Below are 25,551 nucleotides of genomic sequence, written 5' to 3'. Positions count from 1 at the left end.
GTTAATAACTGCTTTAAATTATCCTTTTGTTATAGGTTAATCCACTAATAATTGAAGAAGCATGGTCAATAACTTCATCATTGATTCAAGTAATCACAGCATGTTGCAAAAATATGCAAGATTTGGCTATCTCTAAGGTTCATATTTTCCTCAACTTGGCTGAGAAACTTTTTGAGTATGTCTTCGGAATGGTAGGAACTACGGTGGCTTTAAGAGCATTAGATCTTGTTATCAGCATGTTGATGCTATTTGATACTTTGCAAGTAAATTGGAGTTCCGACTGGTACTACAAGTCTAATGGGTCTTACGTATATCTGATGGTGTGTATAACTATTTCTTTTTTGTACGGTATTTTAAAATTGATCGTTTTATTTTAGAATGGTGTTAAGAAAGTTATTAACGGATGCCTTTATGCAATTTTGAGACCCAAAAATATAATGGTATATGTAATAGATAATACGAACCATGCTTGCATGTGCGACTACTTTCCCATGGAACTAATGATAGCTATTGTAAACAGGTAATAATTAATTCACATATATTCTCTTTATTTATAACATAGTATTTTTAATGATTCTTAAAAATTTTCTTGCCGAGACAGTTTCAAGAATAATTAGAAAAGTAACATGTGTGTCTGTACATAGATGTCAACCGTCAAATGTCTGTCGATAATTAACACTCCCAGAAAATCTTTTTGTATGATTGTCTGACTTTTGTCGGAAATATGAGTATTCTTTTCTATTGACTAGACCATTCCTCGAACATAATATAATGCGCCGAAGGCCATAGATGTCCTTGGCTTTTAACGTCGATCAATCGAACGACCACTTTTTCGAACTCCCGACTCTCGACAAAAGACGACAATAAAGGACCGTCCTCACTTAGTAACATGTTAAGGTTGAGTTTACCGAAAGTACAAGCTGAATATAGCCGCAAATGTAAAAAATATTTCGGTTTGGCAGTGTTGGCATGTTTGTATAACGCATATGTTGTATGCTTCAAATATAAACAGAGAAAGCTTTTAAAAAGTACATTTTGATTATACTGTTTTATGAATTCTGCAATTTTTAATTTATATGAAGCAATAACGAGTAAATATTTGTCTCTTTCGATATTAATTGCAAACATCTGTTGTAATCTGGCAACTGCTGATTTGACGATTGCCAAATATATCTCCTAATATATCAAGGGGTAATTGCTAAAAAAATTTCTAATAATTAACTGCAATTAATCTCCAAAGAAACAAATAGTTACTCATTGTTGTTTTATATAAATCAAAAATTGCCGAATTCATAACATAATATAAACAAAATGTACTTTTCTAAAGCTTTATCTATTTATATTTGAAGCATACAGCATCTACATTAAAACATGCCAACACTTCTGCACCGAAATTTTTTATTCCATGTTTGACATTTGCGGCTATAATCAGCTTGTACTTTCGGTAAACTCAACCCATGTTAACGAAACTTGTTGGCAACATGTTTCTAATAACATGTTGATAACTTTTGTATTGAACGTCCTCATTGGGATTGCAAGCAGTAAGTAATATTTTTATAGTCCAATCTACTTCAACATGTCCGACGAAAATTATGTATTTCTCGCGGGTACCGCTTGCGTAGTTCTAGGTTTTCAATTATTTCAGTTTTTTAATAAAGAAAGTTGTTACCTTAATACGAATTTTCAAGAGTGGGTCGCGGCTTGTTCTCATCTTTTAAAAACATCAAACTATCTCCTGAATGAGATTTACTTTTCTTAACTTCCCTTTGAAATTGTCCAATTACGCTTTTAATCTTTTTTCTGCTGCATCTTTTTGTATTTCCATCGTTGTCGTTATCTGGGCAAATGCATCACTCTTAATTTGTCGATTTTTATAATCTTTGTGACGGCAATACTACAACACGCTATTGTCTCTAAATAGATCAATTAAATGCATAGTTGCGTCTTTGACTACTCCATTTTTTCCACAAAACTCAAAAAATATCAAAACAAATCACAAAAAATATGTCCTGTATTCACTCTCTTCCGATCTATAATACAACTGAAGAATAGATTAAAAATCCTTAATGGATGGATAGTATAATTTTCATGGAATGGTTTAAAGAAACCTTTATATTCTCTGCTAAAGTCCATCAATTCAAAAACGGCAAAAGAGACAAAAAACATTATTGCTTCTCGATAACTCCCAACTCATCGATGTTACATCATCGATGTTGAAATAAAACAGACCTGTCATTCAAAAACTACGTGATCTAGCCGCTCGTAAACGGGTAGACGTGCTTCGGCAGACGAGAACTGAAGATTTTCAAGCGTTAGTAATTAACGCTTAAACAATTTTCAATTTTCGTCAATATTGTACCTAGACTATGTTTTTTTTTGAAAATACAACACTTTTTTGTTTAATTCCTATTTGTCATTAAAGATATAAATACATTATGTAAATATGGTTTTCATTCACCCTTAGATAAATATGTATGATCAGTACGGTCCGATTATCTGAAAAAAAAAACGATTTTCCGAACCCCCAGTTAGTTCGGATAATCGACGCTCTACTGTATGTATATATAAATATATGATTATCAAATATATCAATTATCTATCCATAAACTACCATATTATTCTGTTACAATTTAAATTTGTGCAATATTTGTATTTAGTCAAAAATTGTTGTGTGAATTTTTTCTTTTGTTTATTTATTTTATATTTTATAGATTGATGACGGCCGTTGGGCTGGGATGCTCAATTCTCTACGGAGTTAATGCAGGATTAGTGGATCTTATGACCGAAATACCTCAAATTAAAATTGATGTAATGATCGAGAACGACTTCAGTGTGCCCAAGTTCGAACTGCCAGTAACAAATAATCTGACTTACGGCATGCTATTATGTCTAGCACATTTTATGTGCAAGACATTGGAAGCCATAAGGCAGCAGGGTGCCCCAAAAGATCTACAGGGAGCCGAAGATACACCTATATCGTTATTTACGAGAGTGTATGGAATGGTACAACATGAAGGATTTGAAGATAGCTACCCAACCCAGCAGCTGAGTGCTTTTTTACGATATGCTATGTATGAGTATACAGGACTAGCAGATCCCTGGACTCTTAATCTCGATTACAATCGAGTGAAAACTTCCTTGGAATCTTTGATGATGTTTTTAGGACAACAAATATTTTTAACTATCAATATTGCTCCCTTTGATAACGAAAGTTTCTTCAAATTCAGAAAGAACCTTCATTCAGAATTACAGTTCTTCTACGAACATGTTAAAAAAATAACCTCCTTGATATTGACCGAATCTAACGCAACACCTATAGGGCAGTTCGAAATGGATGTTCTTAAAAAGTTTTTGTTGTATTACAGAGAGACGGGACAATACGATAAAATTGTTGACACTAATTTCTGTGTTGTACTTTCCAATTGGTTCATTGGTATAAGTAAGTTGAAGTGATAAAGTTCTGTATGATATTCTGTATAAAATTTTTAAACCTCATAAATTATTGTTTGACTTGAATTTGTGAACTATACGTTCCAATGAATATATTGGTTGATATATGTAAAGTGATAATGTTTCTGTTTGTATAAAATTTGTAAATAAATAACTTGTAAACTTTCAAGTTTCTCATTATTCTACTGACACTTAAGCACTGCAATATGTATGGTAGGGCAAGTTTAATTTATCAGAATATTCACCAGAGGCCCCACAGTAAAAAAACTCACATAAAAGGAAGAACTTCTTGTGTATAATGGTATATTATTTATTAAAAATAATTTAAAAAATTTATGCAAAAGGATTACAAATCTTCAAAACGTTTTTGGTCCTGTCGAACCATCATAAGTGAAAAAACCTGAAAGTATATTTCCACTTTAAAATAATAAAAAACATACTGTAAAATTTTAACTGAAAAAAACACGTGGAAAATACTTATATTAAAAGTATCTACGTAAATAGATGTAGAAACCCTTTTCTTACATGAAAATCATTATGAATTATAATATATTAATGACACTTGGTCGATGTTATAAGATTTAACATAGCATACATCTTCCCCGCTCGAAAGGGTCGACAAATGTGTCCAACTAATGGTAACAGCCGACTGATTAGCCGGGTAGGCTCACTAATTACCCACTGACACCACCTTTAAATTTGTTTCATTGCATATTTTTCCCAATTTTCACCTTTCTACCAATTTCCTCACATAACAATTAAAATTATAAATCTTTAATTATCTAGCCCACCATTTTATTCTACATCAATTTAATTTATCCTTCCTAACTTTTGACACCCCAATTCCAACCCTCATTTTTATCCTTTTCAATACAAGTAACATTTCTTTTATTTGTATCCATAATTTTTAAAAATATTTTCATTCATTTTCTCAAGCTTCCCTAATAGTCTTCGCTCTCTGACAATGTCCATTTCTCACCTTCAGTGTTTCGAATTTTTAAACATTTTAATTCTCCAACTATTCAACTTTATCGTTAATCAATAGCTTTATAACCTTAGATTCTCAAACAAGAATATTACTGAATCACACATCTTGAAGTTTACTTTAACTTAGTTGTCAATTTAACTCATACTTTGGACTCAATTCCAATTTTTCGGTCTCCAATTGAGGTTTTTACATACATCATCAACAAAACCTTTATTCCCAAAACCCACCCTTACAGACACTGCCAATTCGTTCATTCCACACACAATTTCAACCATCACCTATAAGGTACTACAATTTTACCGACATATTTAGATACATCTAAGTGTTTGAACCTAATGGTGCTTTTGAGTCACTTATATTTGTGCCTATTCAGTTAGTATATTTTTTGTTCCAATATTCAAAATTAATTATTTCACACTTAATTCCACTCTCATTAAAAATAAATTTCAATCTGCACACCATCTTAGTTGTATCAATTTTTCAAAACAGTACATTGATTCTCAATCAGTCTGGTTTCCATTATTTGGAGTAAATGATGAAGTATACAGGGACATCGATTCCTTGGACGAAAATCAGAAGGAAATAATAAAAAATTCAAAACATCAGACAAAGATGATGTTACAAACAATAGCTTCGATTAATTCTACAGAAAAAAGAATAAATGGACATTTCCGAGAAGCACTGATAAAAGGAACCAAGGAAATTTCTAAAGGCCTAAGTGATGTCTCATATAGAGCTGACACATTAGAAAAAGAGTACATACGACTGAAAGTCTTAGCGGGACTAAACCTATGACCGTGCAATGGAATATGCAAGAAAATATACGAACATATACGAAAAAATATTAAACCTTCATTACAATCATGGACACTTCTTAGATATTATAAAACCCGGACAAATAGAGTCAATTATGTTGAATGCTACAAAGTTCCTTCCACAAGGAGTAAATATAAGAAGGCAGCCAATAATAGATACGGTTGTACAAAATGAAGGAGACATCGTCATTATTGGCTATTTCCTAATAATTGACAACACTAGATACAACCTACTGAGTCACAGCTCTTCCGTTGTCGCTGACAAGTGACGTTGTTCGTCCCAAGGAATCTACCTGCAGTAGATCATAATAATTTACACTATTTTGAAGTGACATATGAAGATAAAGAAAGGCGTATAGCATTAAACAAAGGAGAGTTGGCATGTTTACCTATGGCAATCATTAATATGGATACCCAACCCAACTATATCTTAAATGAATTATATTATAGAATTCCCAACACCACCTGCAATATAGTAGAGTACATGATAAAGAAAGCCAGTTGGTTGAAAATGAGCACACCGAACCTTTGACTAGGGATTCCACCGTACGCTATAAATTTAGCTATAATGGTCGATAAAGGGTGCATATGACGTGGTTGATTTGGATATATTATATTCAAAAATGGTGGGGTGTGGTATTGATAAAAGATTATCTGTAAATATAATAAATTTGTATGTGAATAGAAAAATATACTTACGGGACCATAGAAATGTATTACACGGTCCAAGAATATTATATAACGGTCTCCCACAAGGCTCAATTCTAAGTCCTTTATTATTTAATGTTTATACTGCAGATCTGCATGGTTTGATGGATGAAAAATGCAAAATAATTCAATATGCAGACGATATATGTTTATATACCAGCCATAAATCCTATGAAGATTGTATGTTGAATCTAAAACTTAGCTTTAGTAACTTAGATAAGTGGGTGAAACAAATGGGTTTTAGTATATCACAAGAAAAATCTTCGATTGTATGTTTCACTAGACGTAGACAAAGAGTCACAGGCAAATGCCAGATAGGTGATTATAATTTCCCCTTAGCAGAAGAGTATAAGTATCTAGGCATGATCCTAGATAAAAAACTCTTGTGGTCCAGCCATATAAAGTACGTAAAACAAAAGTGCGAGCGTGGAATTAACCTTCTGCGTTTCGTTTCTAAAAAAAGATGGGGTGCAGATCAAAATATCTCTTTAATGTTTTATAGATCCTACATACGATCCATTCTGGATTACGGCTGTGTTCTTTACGGTTCAACATGCAAAACAAATCTATTAACTCTTGACAGAATACAATTTAAATCAATAAAAATTTGTCTAGGAGCTATGATGTCTTCACCAAACCAAGCAGTTCTAGCAGAAGCCCAGGAACCACCTTTACACATACGTAGGCAAATGTTAGCCAACAAACGTCTAATAACATACAGATCGTTTAATACAACTATGGTTCACAAAATAGGTTTACTTTTGACAGAAAATTTAACAAATTCTTATGGGAGAATAAAAAATTCTCCTCCTCTTGTAGAATCTTTTATCGATACGAATTCATTTCAATCTTATATATTACAGCTCCCAAAATTTCCTTCTTACATACAAGACTTTGAAGTTCTGATAGACAAACCAACCATTATAATGCCCTCTTATTCAGATTTGCCAATTTTAACTAATATTATATTCAAATCCATACTAAGCAAATTAGGGGAAGATTTAACAATAATTTATACAGATGGTTCAAAAACTGTTGAAAGTACTGGTTTCGCTTTTTTTGTTTCAAACAGCAATTATGTTGAGAAATATCGAATTCCTGAATGTTGTTCTATTTTTACAGCCGAGGCTGCTGCTATACAGAAAGCACTAACTTGGTGTGTCACTAATTATTGTGAGAACATCGTAATAGTATCAGATTCTCAGGCAGTATTACAAGCTATTCGTAGCCATCCATTGGATAGTTTTCAAAACTCCATTATACTTGATATCAAAAAATTATTACATGATCTAAAATTCACAAAAAAAACAGTTACTTTACTCTGGGTTAAAGGACATAATGGAGTAATTGGAAACGAATTAGTGGATGGTATGGCAAAAAATACATCTGAGATATCAGAAATTACAAATTTTTACTACTTTAAAGATCTTTTTTCTATTATCAGGAGTATTGGCAGGGAAAGATGGATGTCAAAATATAAAGAGGTTCAGAAGTCTTCAAGAAACCATTACTTTTCTATTCATCCATGCCTACCAAAAAATATTCCCCATTTTAATTTTAACTATAATAAAGTACATTCTTCGTTAATAACCCGGTTAAAACTTAACCATGGCCTCTTTCCAGAGCATCTGCATAGGATTGGAATCTATGAAACCCCTTTCTGTCCTTGTGATGGTAAATCTGTCGGAGATTTGAACCACTTATTTTTCGATTGTCCTAATCATAGGGAACAGACTCGAAGCCTATATCTAGATTTAATTGATCTCAATATTAGCCTACCAGTTAACATCAGCAATCTGTTATCTTATTCTGACAAATCTATATATAATATTCTAATCAAGTTTATAAACGATTCTAAAATAAAAATTTAAACATCCTTATAACAGTTTTCTGTGGCAAAAAGATTTTTTGTCTAATGCCATCTCTCTCTCTCACACACACACAATGGTCGATAATTCTCGATCTGAACATATAATAAATCAAACGAGTTTTATAAAGCTGTCACCAAAATGCGCTCCTCAGACCCGGAACATAACATTACTCACACCCAGTCATCATCATCATTCAATCTTCGCTTATCCACTGCTGGACATAGATCTCCCTCATAATTTTCCATCTATTTCGATCTTGTGCCTCTTGCATCCAATTCCTATGACAACGTTTTAGATCGTCAGTCCAACGTGTTGGTGGACGACCTCTGCTTCGGTAGGCATCATCTCTTGGTCTCCATTCCAGTATCCGCTTTGTCCATCTATTATCTGTCATTCGAGCCACGTGACCTGCCCAGTTCCATTTCAGTGTTGCTACTCTCTCTACTGCATCAGCCACTCCTGTTCTTTGTCGTAGCTGGCGATTTGGGATCTTGTCTCGTAGTGAAACGCCCAACATAGCACGCTCCATCGCCCTTTGACACACACGGATCTTTTGAACTGTTCTCCTTGTCATGGTCAACGTTTCGGCACCGTAAGTTAACACTGGCAAAACACACTGATTAAACGTTTTTCTTTTAAGGCATATTGGTATATCAGACGATTTGAAAATATGGTTCAGCTTGCCGAAGGCTGCCCACCCAGTAATGGGTTGGAAATAGCAATTGGAAGTTACTTAAAGACTCCCGTCAGCCCCATTGAAGAGCTTATGCAGAGGCCAATAATAAATCAGATCAACATTCTCAGACATAATAGAGACATTCGAGGAGGTGAGTTGCCAAATATAGTACTTGAGGCAGAGCAGTTGGACCAAGACATATCCTAACACACCTGGAAAACCATTGCCAAACTCATTTAATCACAGGACTAGTGACTATATTCATGGTTATGTTAATTACCATTATATGGAAGGTAGTCAGATATCTTCAGACTGCCAAGAGAGTCAAAAAACAAAGGCATCAAGGTTCCTAGATCCAACCTCATCCAGCGCCTCGAAGATATATAATATCAAAACCAAATGTACGTAGAACTTTCGGGTCAGTCCCACCTAGATCAGTTTCACTTAATGAACTTAGATTTGAATTAGATAGTATAACTGAATCATAAATTCTAAATATTCAAGTTATAGGTAGCACTACTCGGGTGAGATAATAATTCAAAAATCGAGTAAATTAGTATTATGATATTATGAAGTGTTGTGATTATTTTAAACTATTAATATTATTTTATATTTTATGTATATTTAGATATTTTCTATTGGTCGTCTGGTTCTTGTAGAGTGGCCAATATGTTCAATCATAAATTAGTTCATTAATTTGTAATCTCCCATTAATCTTAATTTCCTGAATTTGTATAGTTTCACGGTGTATAATTGTGAAACATATCGATTAGTAGCTTAATTACAGTTTGTTCAACTTCCTGCAAACTATTGCCTAATATTTTATTGAGGAAATGTCTGTAATCATTTCCTCGGTTCAAATTATATTTGCCAGCTTTCAAAAGTCAAAGTTTTTTGTTCTATGCAGAGGGCAATACACTTATTTGATGAATTGTAGCATTTTAGTGAGATTATAAATATAGCTTCGTTACTAGTTTGGGACGCATTTTATTATGAATTTTTACCTCAACAACAACTAGAGTGGAATAATTCAGTAGCTGTCAATAAAACTATATTTTTCTCCACGACTTTAATATTTTATTTTATTATCGTCGATCGAGAAGAATCGGACAAAGAGAATTAGAAACAATTCGAACTTATAATTACACACGAATTTGTCCACCACCCATATGGGCAACCAACCTCACGAAAAATATCACTAATGAATTTCATTTTCAATCTTCTTTATTCATTAGCATGCAAACATAACCATACCACATTATACACTATTACCCAAGTTGATAACGTCATGGCTCAAATGCAGGATCACACATTGACTTCATTCGTGCAATTTACTGGTTTTTGTTATCAAACAATTTAACTTCATAATTAAATTTATTAAATTCAACTTTTTAACTTGATCTTTCTTTTTAAAAATAAAAAAAATCAAATTTTAATTGGCTGCTTGGACGTAAATCACAACTTAACATCCAAAACAAAATTCTTCTATACAAAGCCATACTCAAACCTATCTGGTTCTACGGACTACACCTATGGGGCTGTGCAAAGCCAACGTCGCTGAATATTATCCAAAGATTCCAGGCTAAGGTGCTAAGATCAATAGTGAATGCACCATGGTACGTAAGTAATCACACACTTCAATACGACTGAAAGATTCCTTTCATAAGAGAAGAAATCCATCGAGCCACGGAGTCACAAAATGAACATACCATTCACCATGAAAATGAGCTAGTAAGGGAATTATTCAACAATGGTTAAGCCACAAGAAGACTAGATAGAACCTGGCCCCAAGACCTCCTTCAAAACTAAACCAAACTAGAATAAGGTGAGACATCATTGGATGTCTCTCGCCCAAAACCTGTAACACGTTTACTTAATACTAGTAATAATGTAGATTGTAAATAAACATAATTATATAAAAAAATTTAATTACAGCAATATGTTGCTTTACAATCAATTTTTACACAAAACATTATTGGATTATTGTTTGAGTGGTCTCCAAAAATCCACTCAACTCCACACAAAATTTTTACTTCCTCCCCGGTCTAATCATTCCGGTGTTACCATTAGTTGGACAAGGTTGTTCACCCTTTCGTGGGGAAAGATGTATGTTCTGTTCATGTTAAATCTTATAACATCGACCTAGTGTCATTAATATATTGTAATTCACAATGATTTTCATGTAAGAAAAGGATTTCTACATCTATTTGCGTAGCTAGTGTGAACTACTTTTAATGTAAGTATTTTCCACATGCATTGTAACTTTTTACCTTAACATAATGTTACCATATGTTTTCTCGTCATTTTAAAGTAGAGATATACTTTCAGGTTTTTTCACTGATGATGGTTCGATTGGACCGAAAACGTTTTGAAGATTTGTAATTGGATAAAATTTTTAAATTATTTTTAATAAATATACTTCTTGTGTATACCATTATACATAAGAAGTTCTTACTTCTATGTAAGTTTATTATACTATGATATACAGCCAACCACTGGAATTTTTCACTTTACTTTGTTTTTACAGTTACTTAAAGAAGTTCCTGGAGTCTTTAATTTCTTAAATATAGTTTTTTTTTATTAAAATTTATATCCTTGACATCTAATTGTCCAGTGTTCACCAACTGGTGCATTTCCAGAGATCATGAGGTAACCATACGGTAAATATGTGAACATGATGAAGGCACACTGTACTACTCTGTAACTGTGAGTAAGGAAAACGACACACAACACAGGAACGGAGTTTGTATATTTATAACATCGCAGTTTAAAAAATACGTTAAAAAGTTTACACCTGGTTGTGACAATAAAATAGCAGACCATTTAATGTACTGAAAAAAAAATGCGACAATGAAGTAGAATATTTTTATAGTCAGTTAAAACAGACATTTAAAAGAAAATAAAGTTATGTATATCCTTGGCGATTTTAACGCGAAAATTGGAAAAGATCAAAAGATCTGACTGGTAGGCAAATACGAACTAGGAGAGAGCAATGAACGAGGTTCTAGGTTTTACCAATTCTGTTAAGTACATACGATAATACCTGGTTTAAACTACAAAAAAGAAGGATTTATATATGGAAGGTATCACGAGATAATCCACATCACAGTCCGAAATTAGATAGATTATGTTCCAGTAAATCTTCTTCTCCCTCTTCTAATGGCGCTACAACTCTTTGTGGGTACTTAACAACGTTCTTTCAATATTCCCTGTCGGATACTTTCCTACGATTTTGGTGGATACCCTTGTGTTTTGAGTACCAAGGAACATTGAAAATATTTTCCACTCTTTGGATCATTTTAACGTTTGGAGACCCTGTGCATCTTTAAAGTCCATGTATTAGACAAGAAACATGCCAGCCGAGAAACAATCACTCGTTTTTGATGGGTCGATGGGAAGGATGGTATTTAAATTATTAATTAATAATACAAAAAAATTAATATCTTTATTTTTTATATAAATATCCACTTTTATTAACAATGTAAATGGAATATTACACGTTCAAATAGAATATACAAAAATCTCTAGTTTATGGTATATTTAGGAGAAAATTGTTCTACCAGAATTATGTTCATTTCATTTTTTACATAAAACAAATATGATCAATATTTAAAAAATTGGTAATCACTGTCGACGAATAAAAAAATTATTCACCAAATAAGTTGTTATTCTACATTTACTTATGATTTTTGAAGTAAAACACGATAAGCATCAATTACTAAAAACATTTTTGAAAAAGGTAGGCAAGGGTCGAGTGCAGTAGTCCTTAAAGTAATGATACTAACCCGATCAGAAAAATGTAAACTGGTACAGAGTAATATTGTTCATTGGTTGACTAGGTACTGTGTTACCAAAATTAAGCTGTGGTAAAATATTTTAGAAATAAAAACCACCCCGTTTCAGATATCCTGGTGAGACGTACTCAGTGAGACCATAATGTGTAAAATAAAGAGTTCAAATTTTGCGCATTCAAACAAGATGTAAGTAAAGGCCAGAAGCCAAAATGACTAAGCCAGGAATAGAAAAAGTAATATATTTGAAAAACTACAACTAAAAATAGAGTTTGAAAAGTAGTTGATAGACAAACTAGATAGACATTTATAGAAGCTTTAAGAACATTCTTATTATATTGCCCTATCCATTACGGACGTTGGCTATTAAAACAATGATTCGTATTTTATTAGCAAATTTTCTAAAAAGCTCTACAGATGTCAGACCAAACCACTTGCGTAGGTTTTGAATCCATGAGTTTCTTCTTCTCACTAGACCTCTTCGTTGAAGAATAAGTTCGTGGAGGTGATTTTGTTTTTTGATCTCATGACCAAAGTATTCCAGCTTTTTCGTCTTTACTGTAAACGTAACTTTTTTTTGCATGCCGATTCTTCGCAATACTTCTTCATTAGTTATGTGCCATATAGCTTTTTCATAAGTTATTCTGTCGTGGTCCATGCTTCTACCCCATTCAGTAAATCCGGGAATAGATAACATTTTAACAATCTGACTTTTAGTGGCAGTGAAAAGTCCCTGCTAGCTTCATCTTGATCAATTTTGAAGTCGCCTTGTCAATTCCTTTAAGTTAAAAATCTCTGTGCTGATATGATAATTGGTCTTGATGTTCTATCTAATCACTTAAGTCTGGAGTTTAAATTTGGAGGACCTAAAGAAATATATGTGTGTAGTGTAGTTGCAGATCCTGCAGTTCCCTTATTTTATAATCTGACTTCGAATTGTAAACCGATCGAGGTGAAAGCACGCAGGTACAGTGCTGACGATCAGATTTTTATTAAAAAAGAGGTGAAAAAGCTTTTAAACGATAGCATTATTGAAGAAAGTCAATTCCCTTGGAGAGCGCAAGTCCAAGACCGCAAATCACCGAAAACGAAACTCACAAGAAGCACCTTGTCATTGATTATTCTCAGAAAAATAATCGATTCACTCATTTTAATGCCTATCCGCTACCAAATATCGAGGAAATGGTGTCTAAAGTATCACAATTACACACCCGTTTGGTGTTACAAATGGTGAATCCAATTTCCAAAGAATAATCGACTTGCTCATACACCTAGATAACCTCGAAGGGACATACGCCTACATTAATGACATAACTGTTGGTAAATTCCATCAACCAGTAATAAACTTACTTGGTTATATTATAGAACCAAACTTTGTTAAAAATTCCTCCGCCAAATGCATCTCAGTAGGGTATTGGTTATCTTTGCCTATTATTCAAAGTGGATTCCCAACTTTTCCGAAAGGGTCCACAATTACCTCATGTCAACAATTTTCCTTTGAACGAAGGTGGTTTATCATGTTTTGAAAATCTGAAATCTATTGTCGCAAAGTCATTTGTTTACGCTATCAACGAAAATATGCCATTTGTTGTTGAAACTGATGATTCAGAACACGTAATTGCTGCTATATCGAGTCAAGATTTCAGACTTGCTTTCTTTTCAAGATCGCTCAACTCTAGGGAGCTAAATCATTCTGCTGTGGAAAAATAAGCTTCTCCTTCAGGAACTCCTAGAAGATCTGAAAGAGTTCGTCGTTTACCACGGTATTTGCAAGAGGATAATGTGGGAGAATTATGTGATATTAATATTCTTTGTATTGAATTGGCTGTAGACTTTGAATAGGTAGACAACTTTAACCTGTTTGTCAGTATTTGCCATAAGTCAGTGTCACTGCCAAGTTATTCTCCTATTGTTTTTTTTTATTATGTACAATTTTATGTTGATTAAAACCTTATCACATAGATTTTGCTTTCTTATTTTAAGTTGTTCTTCGTACAATCAGCTTAATTGTGTTCTATTTCTCCGTTGGGTCATCATCCGAATCTGTTATATTTACCATACGTGCATTGAGTGAATTTTCAAGCACCGTTCAAGTGTTTTCATCTAGAAGCTTCTTAACCTCAGTTCTTTGGCCTCCCTTCTGACTTCTTTGAGCTTGATTTCTATTCTGCCTACTAGTAAACTCTGCATACTAAGGTAAGCATGGTAACCAGAAAGAAGAACAGACCAAAGGAAGATAATAATCTAAGCTGGCTGAATGACTAATGTCTATGCCATTAAAAAAAAATAATAATCTAAGGGAAACTTCAACGAATCTTTGAGACTAAAAGCAAATATTAGAGAAGTCGGTCAGGACTGTAAAAACTTACAATAACAAAAAGAGAAATCTAGAATGTTCATTTGAAGATGGAGTTACTACTACAAATAAGAAGCTAATTTTATATGGTGAAATGATTGTTAAAATTATAGTTTTACATATTTAGATCTATTTATTTTCATTAGAACATTTTCAATAAAACTTAAAGGTAAATTCTATAAGAGTTTAGTAAGATGGATTGTATGGTACTGAATATCGGTGCTTAAACAAATAAAGACCGAATGCATATGTTACTTAAATAGATAGTATGGAGAATAAATGGAAACATATTGGGAGACAGCAAAATGATACATGTTTGAGAAGGGGATTAATATTGATTTGATCCAAGAAGAAACATAAGCAAAACCGTAATTAGAGAAAAAGATAAAAAAGAATGTTTACCGTTAATATTGTATAGAAATAAAAATGATCAGTCTCTTTATATTCTACACAAGTCATATTCTAATATTACAAAATGAAGTCGATCCTTTTTTCTACAGCAGATCTTTGGAAAAACTAAAATCTTATTTGGTAAATATAAGTTAGAAGTAATTTAGGTAATCTTTAGTATAGTAGGTATATTTTAAGAGCATCTGTTCTTGAAGTCAGTCAAGTTTATCAAAATATCATTAATTTAATATTGACGTTGTATGCTATTTCACGTCGACTAACAATATTAATTACAAAATTAGGTACATAGAGAAGCATTCGATTACTAAATATATGTCTTAACTTGGTAAGTAACTGTTATAACCTGGAGCAACTGATTTGTTTCTGTGCGGATTTTTATTTGAATAGTTTTGAGAATCCTCAGAGTGACTGCTTCCTGTAGATAACAAACTTCTAACTCCTGCTACAAATTCTTTTCGATAATTGTGATCGTCCTTTACTTTTAAACCTATATAAAAAAAAAACAAATTAAAATGTGTTTTTTATTAAAATTCTCTTATTTTAATAATTGTAGTAAACTGGGCTTACCTTTCACTTTCGGCATATTACAGCTGACTTGAGGATGAACTGTGGTTTGCCTTGAATGTACTTTGTCGTGAGTATACTTCAAATTGCTATTATAGTCTCTATAGTCTCGTTGTGTTTGTCTATATTCAGATAATTCACGTGTGTAAGATGTCGGTTTCGTTTCCGTATTAGAAGATTTATGATAGCTCATATCTTGGCACCCTTGATTGTATGTGTTGTTGTTAGTTGAACACGACGAAGTACACACTGAAGAAAATGCCCCATCTGGTTCCGATCGCCGCTCCTACAAAAATATGTTTCTTTTTAAAATATATATTTCATTTCACATCAGTGAAATCATATTCGAGGCACATTTAGAGTTACATCTCTGTCAGATACACGCAAGTTAGAATTTTAAACGAGGACGTATGTTTTTGAACTTAGCACCTAGGCAGCTGAATCTAGTTCTACCGGTAAATAGAAAATATTCAATGCGGAAGTCTTTACTTAATTCACGCTCCTAGTAGCCGTCACGTACTACTCCTTTTAAAAGAATTTTAATTTAAATTAAAAAGCGGTATTGTATGTTACCTTTATACCCGTGTGGGGCACGGGCCACCAAAAAAGAATATCCCCACAGTTTGTCATGCTTGTCGTAAAAGGCAAGACTAAATAGAGCAGCACTCCTACTGCCCTAACCCTTTATCCTATTCCCCAGCCACTGACATAACATGGGTGGTATAAGCCTAACCTAACACATAATATAACACCATTGGCCTGGATGAAATGCGTAGCTACTATAACCGGAGTAAAGCGAGGCTGGTTCAGAAGTTATAGCTAGCAGCCCTGGTACTGGACTCAATTAAAAATTGTAAGGAATCAAAATGTAAATGAAGAAGACCAGACAGATATATACTCCTACTGTACCAAAATAAACGAAGACATTGAAGCAGTACCAAAAGAGGAAATAGGAACAGAAATAGAACAGTGCCCGTAAAAATCATTGGTTTGGCGATGAATGCAAGAAAGCAACAAAAGAAAAAAATGAAGCCAACAGAAAGATGCTTAACTGACGAACTAGAACAACTGTAGAGAATTACCAGACAAAGAAAAGAGAAGAAAAGCGGATACACAAAAGAAAAAACGAAAACACTTAAATAAGGAACTTAAATATATAAAAAAACCTCAATAGAGAGAAAAAAATCAGATCATTCTATAAAAAAGTTAACATCAACAAAAAAGAATTTAATATAGAAAGGCACTTAATATAGAAGAGGAAGAAGAAGACCTGCAAGACGAAAGAGATGAGGTAAAGGGAACAGACGAAAAGGAAGAGGAACCACCAACGATTCTTGAAGTTAAAAACTAGTCAGAAACAAATCACCCGGAATAGATAATCTCCCAGCTGAACTATATAAAGAAGGTGGCCACGATATCATAATGGCATTACAGCAGCTTTAAAAGAAATGTGGTTACAGAAATCCCTCCCCAATGATTGGAATATTGGAATACTTTGGACCATACACAAAAAAGGAGATATCTTTGAATGCTCTAACCATAGAGGAATTACGCTTATAAATGCAGTGAATGAAATAATTTACACAGTACTATGTCACAGTATGGCACCATATTCAGAACGGATAGTAGAAAAATAAGAGGCTGGTTTCAGATGTGGTAAATCGACAATTCATCAAATTGCAACCTTGAGACAAATTTTAGAAAAAACACTTTTATTTTACAAAAAACAATTTTAGAATATGGCATAGATACTCATCACATATTTATAGACTACACAGCAGCCTACGACTCTGTAAATAGAAGAAAAATGATTAAAGCAATCAAAGAGCTAGCAATATCAAATCAGTTGGTAAATTTAACAAAACTAAAGTCGACTTTAGACTACATGATTTTATCATATGACAATATTATATGAGATTTGTTATGATTCCTAGTTTCTGTGATGTTTTAAAAAATCGTGTTTACACTGAATGATCAGTTATGACTTATGATATGAGTGACAATGAGGTTTTATTGATTTTTATTTTTGTTTATGTAGAGATGTTAGACACAGTATAGGTAAAAACTATTAGATTTTTAAACTATTATAATGGAAAATAAATCTTTGCTTGCATTGGCTTGCGGACTTTTAATAATAATATGCCGGCAACAACTGCGTACAGCTCATTGTAAGAAGAAAAGATCAGATGCCTTTAGGCTCGCAGGTGGCTCTTACGAAGAAATAGTGGACGGGGTATATTAAATTTAGTGATGATATTATACCAAATTAAAAATATTTAATAAAGAAACTAAACTAAAATTATGACTAAGATCACTATAAAACACTAAACTAAGAATAAAATAAACTAAATAAATAATAAAAGAAAACGACACAATAACGACAACGAAAATACGACACAATAGCATATATTAAACAATAGGCTCAATATCAATGCAACAAACAAAAAATAAATAAATAAAGGATATTTGAATATGCTGGTTTTACCGGTATTATTACCGAAAATCATATGATTTTATCATGCGGAATAGGTAACGTCCTATTCTTCTGTGACAAGCTATGACGAGCCGCATGACAGTGTTTATGACAAAATTATATGACAAATCATACAGTGTAAACATGGAAATTTGACTTCATGGCCAAATCATATGACAAATCATATGATAAATCATGTGGTGTAAAGTCAACTTAACTCTTGAAAAAGTTGAATGTACGAATTCAGGGGGAACTGTCTGAACCTTTTAAAACAAATAGCGGGCTGCGCCAGAGAGACCTTATCTCCTGTATACTGTTTATTCTGGCTCTGGAAAAAGTAATACGTGTGTCACAAATCACAACCATTGGTTCCATATATTATAAATCAGTACAAATCCTTGCCCATGCTAATGATATCAATATTGTTGAGAGAACGGAAAACGCTGTACGAGAAGTGTATTGTTGTAACCAATAAAACGAAGTATATGAAAATCAGCACACAACCACAAATCCTACGACCACTTGTTATAGAAAACGAATTTGTATACCTGGTAGCGCTCCTTAACACTGAAAATAATACTACCGTAGAGATAAATAACCTATTTTGGACTGAATCTCCTTAAATCCACAATTATGTCGAGAAATACAAAAATAAAACTGCACAAAACAATAATACGCCCAGTCCTAACATGTGGATCAGAGACCTGGACTGTAACAAAAAGTAATAAAAACATATTAAGATGTTTCGAAAGAAAAGTACTAAGTCGAATCTATGGATCAGTGAATGACAATGGAGTGTGGAGAAGACGATACAATTTCGAACTTTATAGAATATACCAGGAACCAGATATCGTAAAACATATAAAGATAGGACGTCTGAGGTGGATAGGACATGTAATGCGGATGAAACAAAATGATGATGCGGATGAAAAAGGAAGACCCAAACCAAGGTTCCTTGATAACATCGATGAAGACATGAGAAATATGGGAATACGTCCATAACGGAGGAAGGCGATGGATAGGGTCGACTGGAGAGAAATTCTTGAGGAGGATAGCACCCACGCAGGGTTGTAAAGCCAGAATGATGATGATGACAATAATTCATAGTCTATATCCGAGATACAGCCTCCTATATCTTTAAAATTAATTCAGACCGTCTTGTTAAAATATCTGCTTCCTAAAGTTCCTAAATTTAAAAAAAACATGTTCAGTATATCCATTGAAGAAACACCGAAAAACAAACTTGAATTGCGACATGCAAAAACCCTATATCTTTGCAATGTGCCAAAAAAATTGTGCAAAGTATTTGTAAGAACTTTTTTAACTTAATATGGGTTAATATATTATGGAATATTTGTTTTTATTTTAAAATAAATTTTTACAAACTAGTTCACTTTTTCTGCTTCTTTTTGTAAGTAGTCCCGAGGACCCAGTTGCAGTGGTTAAGTAACATATTTATGTGGGTAGTAGTTACAGGATCATTTAAACTGCCTCCAATATATTAACAACCTAGATATTTAAATACATTATTTTAGAAGGTAAAAAATTGAAAATAGACGTTTGACCGAAATTTTTGTATTGATTTTTAGCAGTGTAAATCTACCAACTATGATCCATTATACATAATATCGTAAAACTTATACTGCAGTGAAATATAATTGGATATAGGTATTATTGCATTATGCAAATACCAAAAGTTTGAGGATTATAATGCATGAACACAATAGCTATCACAAAGACAGGATCAAATTTCATTCGGAAACGGCCTTTTTTAAATCTGGTTTATATTACATACGACGAGTTTGCTTGCTTGGAATTTTCGAGCTTGAAAGATTTATTTTCGTATTTTAATTCTTAAACTGCGGAAAACTTGATTTATTTTAGCGCATTTATTAAAAATAAATGTAGAGAAGATTTTTAGCTGAAGACTCATGGTTTTTTAATATATAGTAGATATAGAATACTATGATACCAGAATGGTAGAGAAGAATGTATATTAGAATAATGGTACAAAATAATATATACTTAACCCTACAATGCGTAATGTAGCTGATCTGATACAACTGTATTACTGTCTGATACAACCCACTTAATTTATTTGTGTATCCAAATATTTCTTCGCTACACATTGTAGAAGTTTAGTTATGCAGCTTGTTATGTATTTAATGAGGCACCGACTATTGTACAAAACTATTTATTAAAAGATACAGTGGTTACAACCATACATTATGGATGGATCCGTAGACCCACGGCGTTCCATCACCTAACCTCACTATCGACCCCTAGTCTTTTCCACAGTGTCTCTTATTCCGCTGCCGGACTCATATATAACATCTCCTCCCTCGTTAGAGATCAAGTTTAATGGGAGCTTTTACTAGTCTTCCAGAGCGCGTTCTAATATTGCAATCATTGGATGTTTCATCACTCGGTATAGATGTGTTTGTTTCTTCTTGTGATGAACTTGGAATGGGCTCCTTCGGTTCTAATTGAATAGGCTCGTTTTTCAAATTTGGATTCACTGGGATTTCAATTGTAACACTGTCACGTAAAACTGGCACATCATCACTCACTATAGGAGGTTCTGCTTGAGCTTCGTTAGAATCTGGGATTCTATCTTCACCTCTGTCTTTTCTCATATCATTTGCGTGTGTAAATTTTATTACACCATTACTACATACTAGACAAGTACAGTAACTTAAAATTTTTATAATCTTTCCTTTCTGAAATAATTTTGTTTGTTTGTTTTTAATATAGACACTTTCATTTACTTTATACCATGTATGCCCATTTTTAATTGGGATAGATGCATGCTTACTATTATGACAAGAAGGTTTCGACATATTAAATCTAGTTCTTGGACGCACTTTAAAAATACTTTCACTTGGAGAAATCCCTGTAGCTATTGTATGAGTTGTTCTATAAGAGAATAAAAAGTTTTAAATTTTCTGAATAACCAATCGTTTATTAATCTCCTCTCTCTTAATAGTCAACAGGGCTTTTTCCAAATTTTTCTTTACTATTTGAACACTACGCTCCGCAGCACCATTACTTTGGGTGATATGGAGGTGTCTTCAATGGTTTAATTCCATTTGCTTGACAAAATGCCACAAATTCACTGGAATTGAAAGGAGGTCCATTGTCTGAGACTAATTCGACAGGAAGACCAATTACAGTAAACATATCTCTTAATTTTGATATAGTTTCTGATGCCTCTGTATCATTTGACATTAATTTTACATCTAACCATTTTGATTTCTGATTCTTTGAATTTAACAAAGAAATCTATATATACTCTGTAAAAGTTGTGTGGTGCAGACGGCCACGGACATAATTCCTTGCTTGAATTTGTGAAATTTTGACATTGTTGACATACATTACAACATGATATGAATTTTTCAATATGTTCATTCACATTTGGCCACCAACAATATAAACGTACCAACATTTTAGTACGAACAATACCATTATGTTGTTCGTGAAATAAGTCTAACTCCTTATCTTGTAATTGATTTGGAATAACTACTCTATTTCCCACTAGGTTTTCTACCACATCTAAAGCATGACTTGGGTTGGACATTACTTCTACCAGTTTGATGGCCATCATCTTTCTTCACTGTAGCTTCCCTCTTTCTGAACATTACTTTATCTAACTTCCCTTCTATTGCCGCTACATTTTCCTGTTCCATCCTTCTAACTTGACCTTCTGTAAGTTCTATCGACAAGGCTATCTCATAAGCTCTTTCAAAGGAAATGTTGTCTTCTGCCAGGAGTTTACGTCTTATTTGGACTGATCGTACACCACATACAAACCTGTCTCTGAGACATTCTTTCAAAAATTGCCCAAATTTACAATATTGAGCAACACTTTTCAGTTTTGACACAAAACTTTTAATATCCTCCTAAGGCTCTTGATTTGTATTGTAAAATTTATACCTTTCAGCGATAACTAACCGCTTTGGACTATAATGTTCAATCAGAACTCTTTTTAACTCCTCAAATGTTTTTGAACTTGGTACCTCTGGTGCTAATAAGTCTTTTAAGACACTGTAAGTCTCTCCGCCAATTAAAGAAATCAATAATGGAACTTCCTTGTCTTTTTCCACTACATTACATATAAAAAACTGCTCAAGTCTCTCTATATAAGAGGTGATATCACTTTTCGCAGGATTGAACTGCTCAATGTATCCAATTAACGACATTTTTCGACTTTTGCGTGGATTCTTTCTGTAAGTCGTCGCCAAATATGTTATGTATTTAATGAGGCACCGACTATTGCACAAAACTATTTGTTAAAAGATACAGTGGTTACAAACATACATTATGGATGGATCCGTAGACCCACGGCGTTCCATCACCTAACCTCACTATCGACCCCTAGTCTTTTCCACAGTGTCTCTTATTCCGCTGCCGGACTCATATATAACACAGCTCTCCAATAATCATCATCATTCTCTTTGTCTTTATATATGCGGGGTCGGCTTCTCTAATTTTATTTCTCCATAAGTTTTTATCTTGGGTTATAACAATATTAATACCCTTTACTAGTATGTCCTGCTTAAGCGTCTCCCTTCAGGTCTTTTTTGGTCTTCCTCTCCTACTACTTTCAGGAATAGACAGATCAGCAATTCTTTGTATTGGGTGATAACCGTCTTTGCGTTGAAAATGACCAAACCATCTTAATCTAGGTATATTCTCTCAACTTGGCAACAATTGGTGCCACCTCTAGACTTCCTATAATTCCTAATTTTATTCTTTTATATCACTCTACTCATCCATCTAAGCATTCTCATTTCCGCCACACGCATTCGTTGTTCCTCTTTCTTTTTAACTGGCTAACTTCAGTTTCGTACATTACAGCTGGTCTTATAACTATTTTATAAAATTTTCCTTCATTAGAATTTTTCTGTCACATAACACATTACTCGCTTCTTTCCACTTCATCCATCCAACCGTAATTCTACTACATGCATCTCTACCTATTCTCCCATTACTCTGTAACACCGATCCTAGGATCTTAAAACTAATACTTTTCACAATCATTTCACCATCCAAATATATTATTCTATTTGTACTAACTCCATCTTTAAATGAACATTCCAAATACTCTGTTTTTGTCCTACTAAGTTTTAAACCTTTTCCTCAAGAACTTGTCTCCACTGTTTCAGTTTTTGTTCTAAGTCGCTTTCACTATTTCTGTTAGTACTGTAGTTTCGCTGTTATTTAATCCAGAACTAATGAGCATAAATAAGGACTAAGCACCGAGCCTTGGTGCAATCCTACTTTCACATGAAATTTATCGGTTTCTCCCACACCTGTACTAACACTAGTTACTTTCTCATACATGTCTCTCACAATCTTTACATATTCACCAGGGACTCTCACAGGGAACTGTTTTTATTCTCGTTGTCGTTGTTGTCGCGTTATCGATATACAAAAATAAACTGAATACTGAATTCGCTTTGTATATATCAGTTCTACCTCTTGTCTATCATGTTCCGAACATATCATAGGTGACAATTTAATTTTCAAATCAAGAAGTTTATTTTTTATCTCGTATTTATTTTAAAGACCTCAGACTAGGTAATAAAGTCATGGAACTAAGAAAATTAAAAGTAAAATTTAATGCAAAAAAACTTACTTTGTGATCGAGTTCAAAGTTTGGCGGTAAACTATGCCATCCAGAATTATCATCCATCGAAAATAACCTTAACTGTTGCCGAATGTTAGCCTTCTCTCTAAAATAAAATATTAAAACCATTAGAACTGATGTCATATAGTAATAATTTTAGTTGAACCTCCTACACCACATTTTTAAACTTAACTTCTTTTCGGCCTGTTCTAAATAGCTGATCAGTCTTTTGAAGGCATAGCCAATATACAAAGTTGTTCCTATAAACTTCTCCAGCCAGTATTCCTCACGATGTCACGTGTCCCTTGAGGAAAAAGTCAATCTTCGTGTGGTGCCATACAACAATTGAGAGTAGCATATTCCTGTGCACAATTGTGGTATGGACACCTTAGTTAGAGTACACCGATGTACGGAATCTACAGTTTAACGTGGATGCGATTGCCTTCCGAGTAACGACCTTGGTAAATGCTTTGATTAGCCAAGGTTATTAATATGCTCCTAGTCATTATCTCAGTAAGATTGAGGCGAAGTTACTTTAGGTTGAAATCACAAAAATGCTCAAAAATGATTAATATTAGGTAAGAGGTTAATTTAATAGAACTATTCTAAAAATAATTCAAAAGATAATGATATATACCTTGCTCTCTTCTTCTGAAATTCTTCTTCAACTTTCTGCATGGCCTCTAATTCTCTTATTCTCTTTCTCTCTCGCTTTTCGGCTTCCCTTGACAATTTGTCTGACAACCGTTTCTTTTCTATCTGCCTTATTGTACTTTGAAAGGTATACTTTTTAGGTTTTCTTTTAATTTTCCAGGATGAGTCATCGTGGCTAATGGGAGGATCTTGGAGCTCCTGTGGATGATGCTTTTCTAATTCTAGTCCGATATCTTCACAAGATTTTGAATATTGGGAATATTTGTAGTTTTTCATAGGGCGTTGGTATCGGTCATTGTTAAAATCAAGATCTATTTCAGGTAAATATATGATTCTAGCTGATGCATTGGCATGGGAGGGGTATGGCTGATCCTCAGTGTCTTGCATTCGATGTCTTTCCAAAGAATGGAACGTGTGAGTTAAGGAATTTGGAGCAGATTTGCTCAAAAACCAATTGGCACTTTTTTCATCTAGCACGCTGGATTCAAGAAATTCTTTTTTGTTTGATAAATTACCCAGGACTCCTGTTAAGGACTTTTTAAACTTTTGCAAACCACTATAATGGGGTATATTGTTCTTTTCAACCATATACGACGCTAGACGATTATCTCTGGGTAAGGATAAACTAAAAGTATGGGGACCATCACGTGGCCTTATTGTTTGTAACAACTTTTCATTCTGAAGATCTTCATCTATACTAGAATCATCTCCCAAATCTTGTTGAGGGGTCCAGGAGATCCTCTCGGGTTTGTTTAAGTATTTGATCTAAAATATAGAATTAGATAATTTAAAATTATTTAGATTTAGATTATAATTAACAATATTTTTATATCTTTTTAACTTACGGGAATTTTGTTTTTTTGCATTGCCGTATTGGTATCATTGGCAGAGGTAACATCGTCGTAGCAATAAGCAATAGGTATCACAGCATCTCCATCATCTCCAGATATACCAGAATCTCCAGATTTATCATTACTGAATCTAGAAACAATCCATCAATTTATTATATACTATAAATATAGTTTCTTTTATATAATAATAATAACTATAACATTACAAACATATTACCGTCTGTTGACATACTTTTGTGTACGCCTTTATAAGACTTCATATGTTTCAATCCAGAATGAAACTATCTATGATGTAAATAATATGAGGACATCAA

At 33.3% G+C, this 25,551-nt stretch overlaps 2 protein-coding genes across 2 annotated transcripts in view; one reads left to right on the top strand and one right to left on the bottom strand.

Moving 5' to 3' along the window:
* Nup188 (nuclear pore complex protein Nup188) overlaps positions 1-3,619 on the top strand; it is a 37,856-nt gene extending 34,237 nt beyond the window's left edge. Inside the window, exons 11-13 of the mRNA XM_072546483.1 lie at positions 36-320; positions 378-520; positions 2,712-3,619. Of these exons, the coding sequence (XP_072402584.1) occupies positions 36-320; positions 378-520; positions 2,712-3,453 (1,170 nt within the window). The 3' untranslated portion in view covers positions 3,454-3,619. The remainder of the gene's footprint in view (positions 1-35; positions 321-377; positions 521-2,711) is intronic.
* Positions 3,620-11,949: 8,330 nt separating this feature from the next.
* LOC140452307 (uncharacterized) overlaps positions 11,950-25,551 on the bottom strand; it is a 94,236-nt gene continuing 80,634 nt past the window's right edge. Inside the window, exons 6-10 of the mRNA XM_072546475.1 lie at positions 25,232-25,367; positions 24,370-25,151; positions 23,742-23,838; positions 15,634-15,916; positions 11,950-15,553 (exon numbers count right to left, since the gene is read on the bottom strand). Of these exons, the coding sequence (XP_072402576.1) occupies positions 15,384-15,553; positions 15,634-15,916; positions 23,742-23,838; positions 24,370-25,151; positions 25,232-25,367 (1,468 nt within the window). The 3' untranslated portion in view covers positions 11,950-15,383. The remainder of the gene's footprint in view (positions 15,554-15,633; positions 15,917-23,741; positions 23,839-24,369; positions 25,152-25,231; positions 25,368-25,551) is intronic.

This window comes from Diabrotica undecimpunctata, chromosome 10 (assembly GCF_040954645.1).
Source record: "Diabrotica undecimpunctata isolate CICGRU chromosome 10, icDiaUnde3, whole genome shotgun sequence".
Taxonomy (NCBI): domain Eukaryota; kingdom Metazoa; phylum Arthropoda; class Insecta; order Coleoptera; family Chrysomelidae; genus Diabrotica; species Diabrotica undecimpunctata.
The sequence above is the reverse complement of the archived record's forward strand: the minus strand, read 5'-3'. Positions and strand labels throughout refer to the sequence as shown.